The following is a 6,328-nucleotide window of genomic DNA, read 5'->3' on the forward strand; positions in this document are numbered from 1 at the left end:
ACAGCTAGCACAGATAGCCCTTATGTAGCTTTGCACGAAATTCAAAAACAAACAAACAAACAAACTTATATTTGCTAATATAAGGCGACATTATTTAGAAAGGTTGTTTATGAACATTCCATTTTAACTGTTTAGAATATTAACTTTTCATTTAAAACATCTTAATATTTTCAAATTCCTTTTGTAAATATTCATAAGTTCTAGTGATCCTTTAAGCAAGATGAATTAATTTTGTAATAAAACTTGCTTTAAACAGATCTAAAATAAAACTGTCAAAATGTATTAGTAAAAGTATTAGCCAGTAAACATATTTTTATACTATACTTCAGACTTAAACTTGTAATTATGTTGTTTTACAAAAAGCAAGTTGATATATTTGTTGATGTTCTACTATACATTTTAACTGGCTATTAAGATACTTAAAAAGATAATCATTGTGTTTAGGATCATTGAAAACAGGCTTGAAACTGAAGGGTTAACTTTTGAACTGTTGTTTTTCATTATAGGAAAGGAACTAGTTATCATGTGAATTTGCTAGCACTGATCGCACTGCCACTTCATCAGTTTAGTTATATACAGTGATGCAAAATAGAAAATGAGATTCTATTTGAAAAATCTGTGAATTTGTTAACCCTGATCCCACTGCCACTTCATCAGTTTGGTTATATATATAGTGACATAAAATAGAAAATCAAATTATATATATATATATATATATATATGACAAAAATACATAGGAAACTTCAGTATGGTATTGTCATTCTGATATAAAAGACCCACTGTTAGTTGCAGAATCTCTTTCAAAGGAATATTGGTGTACAAAAATGATCCATATCTACAGTAAACATTTGGATTGATTCCTATCTATGTGACATTCGTATCTGCAGATAGGGTTGAAAACTTCTCAAATAACAAATTTTTGAACAAGAAGATAAATCCATTTCATTGTGTATCAGCTATAATTTATTCTCATATTTTAAAGATGACATCCTGGGAATTAACCAGCTAGTTTCTAGAACGGTTTACACAGTTTTAAAGATGACATCCTGGGAATGAACTAGGTAGTTTCTAGAACAGTTTACACATGCTGAATATACCATTACATTTAGCTTTGTTTTTTCTAATGAAATGCAGAACTTAAGAGTTTAACAAAAATGTCTTCTGTGCAAGTGTAGATATGGATACTAACATTTTCTCTGCAGGTGTGGATATGGATCTTAATGGGTTTTTTTCTGGAGGTGTGGGTGTGAATCAGTCCAAATTTTTACTGGGAAAGTGTGGATATGGATCCTATTTTCTGTGCAAGTTTTAAGAATAGAGTTAGTCCAGCAGTTTGCCAATTATAAGCTAATGCACACACAGAACTTTTGTCAAATAATAGTTTTATGTTTTAGAGTTATAATCCACTATATTCAGTATGACTGCTGTTTCCCTTATCACGTTTTCTCATAGCTATGAAAAAAATGTATCTTTTACTTTGTCTGAGAGGACTTTTCTGCTTAATTTTGTAACTTTAATCCTATTGATTTGGATAAAATTTTAAAATTAAGATTCCTCTTTCCTATTTTACAGGGAGAAAGATTTGAGAGTTGTAAGACCCTTAGTGTATGTTAGAGAAAAGAATCTTCGAAAATTTGCTGAACAGGTGAGTTCGCTAAAATAAAGTATTTTAACCACTGACCTTTCGTTAGCAATTTAAGTTTGTAAAATTTCATCCTTCAAGTTTCATATCTATTCTGCTGTAAAAAATATGGTACTTATCCTTATACTGACAGCTAATAGATGGCAGTGTGTTATAATTTAGGAACTTTACGCATTGCATAAGAACAGTTTTGTGGGTATGCATAGTGTAAAACAAGTATATCAATGTAACATACATTTCTTCCATTTCTGGAGCATATTGTAACTTTCAACTATAAGTACAGCATTTGGCCAATCTTATGGAATTACAGATACTTTAAAAAAATGTGATTAACTTGATCTTTAAGCTTGTTGTCATTAGTCAATGTTTTAAAGATATGGTTTCCAAAGAAAACTTTTGTTTCTTTTTTTATGATATAATTAAAGCAATTAACTTCACAGAACTTCAGGTTTCAATGGTATTCCCTTAACACGTACGTTTGATATATAGAATGTTAGCATATTGTGCTGTCTTTCTTCATAAGTAAAATAAAAACCTTGTGTTAGATGTGCTATTTGACTCACTGACAACAAAACTTAATTAACATGTAACTCTATTTTGACCTACTGTCTTTTTTTTTTCCAGAGAAAACTTCCTGTTATTCCAGAAAATTGTCCAGCCTGTTTTGAAGCCCCAAAAGTACGTTTTTCTAAAGATTAAAACTTTAACTCAGGCAATTTTAAGTTATTTAATATTCTAGTTTTGCATAAAAATGTATAATAGATCTTACATTAAAGATTAGTGTGGGTATTATTTTATAGATGGCTTATTTGAAACTTGGAACCTTCTGTAATTTTTAGTTGATATAAAAAATGGGTTTAGTGCACTTTTTAATACTTTATTATCTATATTACTAACATTGTATTATTTAAGGACTTCACGCTCTGCAATGCTTTTTCAAATTCTCAGGTTTGATCAACTAAGTGGCAGCTGGCAACAGAAGTAAAATAAAATAAGTTAATATCTGTCTATCTATTTTGTTATTGCTAATTTTTAATGTATTTGATAAAAGAAATGAAGACAACATGTAGTACTCAATACTCATCTTTCTGTATTGAATCATTAATTTCTAGCAAATATACTTTATTAGAAATTCTGATTTTTTCTTTACAAAAGGCTTTTAATGTTGACTGAAAGATACATAAATCATATCGTATCAGATGACGTATCGATACAATCGTATCATGGCTTCACAATACAATACTCTTGTCATATCGCTGTTTTCACCGTGGAAGAAAAATAACTTATACAGCAGAACAGTTAAGATAGCAGTGGGCTTTAAACCATACTCCAAGTCAATTTGAAACAGTGTTCTCATCCACAGTGTGAAGCTTATGGTTATAAAAGAGAACATAAATTGGTCATATCTTTTGATACTGTTAGCAAAGTAATATGCAAAGATTTGAAGTTGGCAAAGCCTTACAAGCCAAAAGTTAACAAACTTCCAGTCTCGCCATGAAATCAGTTGCTGAAGAAACTGAAACCATATTATTTCCTCTTTTGTCACAAACCATTTGAATCTAGTGATGCGGATCAAATGGACTTTGGAATCTTTGATCCATTAAACATGGTTATGGAAGTCCATAGCCCATGTACAGTGGTAGTTCTGTGGATGAAGGGTTGGTCAAAATGTGTGTTCTGAAACTGAGCTTTCCCTCCTTCACACAAACTTTGCACATAGTGTGTAATTATGGTTATCCAAATGTGCATAACTAATGAAGGAAGAGGTGACTCCAAGGTCCTCAGTAGGATGATCCATAGATTGGGGAGAATCAAACAAATGCATTCTTTGCTTCTCCACACTTGAAGACATAGTATTAGCAAGTATTTTCAAATTCTCCTAAATTAGTTTAATAATGTTTGTCCTTTTGGTTGTTTGATGCATATGGTAAAACATACAGCATGAACAGATTATTCTTACATTTCAACTTGTGATCCAAATTGGCCTTAATTTTGTTACAATCTTACCTTTGCATAGCACAAACTGTAATACAGCTTTTATTATGGTGAATACACAACATTGGTATAATATTTTTCAAATTGTCTGGGATTTGTACATTTCTCTTTATACAGCACTTAATGTTCAGTTTGGTGTTAATATTATTGGATAAAAACACATTTTATTGGCCTAAATTATGCCTTTTTTTAATTTTAGAACAAGGTTTGATTTCTGCTTTTAAAAAATATATTTTGTAGGTTGGCATTGTGTAGTAGCATTTTCTAGACTAAGAATTCTTAGAAATACTAAGTGTAGTATTATTATAGTTTTTTAAAGAAAATATATAGTCTTTGAACATTTTTTCTATAGATTCACGCAATGTGATGCAATATTTTATTTTTCTAGATTGCAATTACCTGAAATAGTATGTTAAACTATTTTTGTATTCAATACATGGATATTATTCCAAGTAAAAAACTTGAGTTTCTTCATGATCCTCTCTTTTATTTTTCAAAATGTTGGCGTACAAATTTTATAATAAGAGTATTAGTTTAAACATTATATTCAATTGAAGGTGGGTCTTAATAAACCTAACACTGATTCATTCACGTTTGTGATAATGTTGGGAAAGCAGGTTAGACTTGTAATTAAAGAAATATGTGACAGATTTTTCTGAGGGAGATATTTATAAGGTGAGACTGTGAAATGATGTAGTACCAATGTTCATCATGAAAGCAAAACTCACTGCAAATCACTTAAAACAGCAGTGACTTCAAAGTCACATCTCAAGCCAATCCAAAGTAAAAAACACTTATCCATGAAGTAAAAGTTAAACTTATGAAAGAGAGACTGACCCCAAAAAGCAGACAAAAAAAAGTTAGAAACGCTATTTTTACAAATCTTTTATTGGAATTTTATAAAGGGCCAATAAAGAAGAATACAAAGAAAACATTGTAGTCAAGTTATGTTTTCTCATTTTTGTTAGGCTTAAAAAGTCTCTGTACATTAATTATACATTTGGTTTTCTTTTAGGAAAGACATCGAACCAAACAGTTACTGGCAACTCAGGAAATTCTATTTCCTAAATTATATGCATCTCTTCGTTCTGCAATGCATCCTCTGATGTCTATAAACAGGACTGGTATAGAAAGTAAAATTTTTAGTTGGGTATCTCAGAATAATGATGATAATGATGATGAGTTTTAGAAATTTACTAAGTACTGTATTCCAAAACTGTAATTTTATAAAGATTCTTAACCTGGATAGATAACACTAACCTCAAATTAACCAGTCAGTCACCTTTTTTTTGAAAAGCTTATGACCATCTCCAAAGATTGTTTATGGGTATACTGAGTCATCAGAAAAAAAAAGATAAGTCTGAAACAAATCATTGTTAAAGATTTTTAAGGTTTGTATAAAAGTGAGGCATTAAAAAATATTTATTTCAAAACATCAAAATTAAATATAGAAAAAAAATAAAAAACAACAACATACCAGTATAGATATGTACCAAATACTACATAAGACACCAGTATCATATTGCTTCACCTTTTCAGTTTAAATTTTCAAGATCACTATTGCCTTAAGAATGTGTAACTTATGTTTTCTGTCCTACAATGTCGAAAAGAAGAAAGTACAATGTTATGTAAAAAATCTATGTGAAATGTTTTTGCTGGGTTTGTAGAAAAAGGATTTTGAAAGTTTAAGATGTTATACACATTTGCAAGAAATATTACCATTTTGAATTTCTTAACGTACTTTATACATAATATCTAATAAATTAATTGTTTTTATTAATTATTATTATGATAACATCAAATCTTAATGTGTGATATATGATAAATTTACTGTGTTTACTGATTTATTTATAGATTCAGGTTTTAACTACAACATATATAATTATTATAACATCAAGTTGAAATCTATATGTGATTAGAAATACTGACATTCTCAACATATTATACATTTATACTGTTGGCACTGGATTAAATAGTATGTGGAACTTGACAATGTGTCTGTTTTGACTTGTCATTTACTTTTTTAAAATTAATACTTCAATGAACTGAAGACATTGAGATAATTGATTGGAAAGTTTTAAATGCTTTTGGTTTCCTATAATATCCAAACCTTACTATACACTTATAGATCTGACCATTTAATTTGTTTTTAACTATGTTCATTCATGACTGTGTAAAATTTATAACAGTTTTATTTGTCACTTTCTAACGTTAGAAGAAGTTGTTGATATTTAAATGAATGCAGTTTTTATCTTGTGTACTATTAATGTATATTTTATGTTATTGAAAGCTTTGCTGTAATAATGTGAAAAAAATATTGGAATAAAAAAGAAATCTTTATAAATATTTGTTTTGTTCTATGTTTTGAAGCTCCTGTTAAAACTCTAACCTGACCACCTTAAACAGCTATCTTTGTTTCTCTTGAGGCTGACAATATTTGATTTTCAGTGGACAAGAATCCTTCCAATAAATGTTCAATTAACTTTTAGTGTGTTGATATAGCGGTTGCATATTTATTTTAATTTAATTATATATGAAACACAACAGGTTTTCTTGTAATATTATCCCTTCATAACCAACCAGAAAAATGCAGCTATAAATAACATATGAAGTCTGTGTGATATAGATTAAAATTCATGTATTAAACAGATGAAAGTAAGAAAAATGTTCACGTATCTGAGAAAAAGAAGA

General features: G+C 29.1%; 1 protein-coding gene across 1 annotated transcript in view; it reads left to right on the forward strand.

Annotated features, from left to right (window-relative positions):
• The window catches only part of LOC106471439 (tRNA 2-thiocytidine biosynthesis protein TtcA-like), a 24,842-nt gene extending 18,917 nt beyond the window's left edge, over positions 1-5,925 (forward strand). Inside the window, exons 6-8 of the mRNA XM_022400053.1 lie at positions 1,573-1,645; positions 2,267-2,320; positions 4,653-5,925. Of these exons, the coding sequence (XP_022255761.1) occupies positions 1,573-1,645; positions 2,267-2,320; positions 4,653-4,826 (301 nt within the window). The 3' untranslated portion in view covers positions 4,827-5,925. The remainder of the gene's footprint in view (positions 1-1,572; positions 1,646-2,266; positions 2,321-4,652) is intronic.
• The last annotated feature ends 403 nt before the right edge of the window (positions 5,926-6,328 follow it).

This window comes from Limulus polyphemus, unplaced genomic scaffold (genome assembly GCF_000517525.1).
Source record: "Limulus polyphemus unplaced genomic scaffold, Limulus_polyphemus-2.1.2 Scaffold4626, whole genome shotgun sequence".
NCBI classification, from domain to species: Eukaryota; Metazoa; Arthropoda; class Merostomata; order Xiphosura; family Limulidae; genus Limulus; species Limulus polyphemus.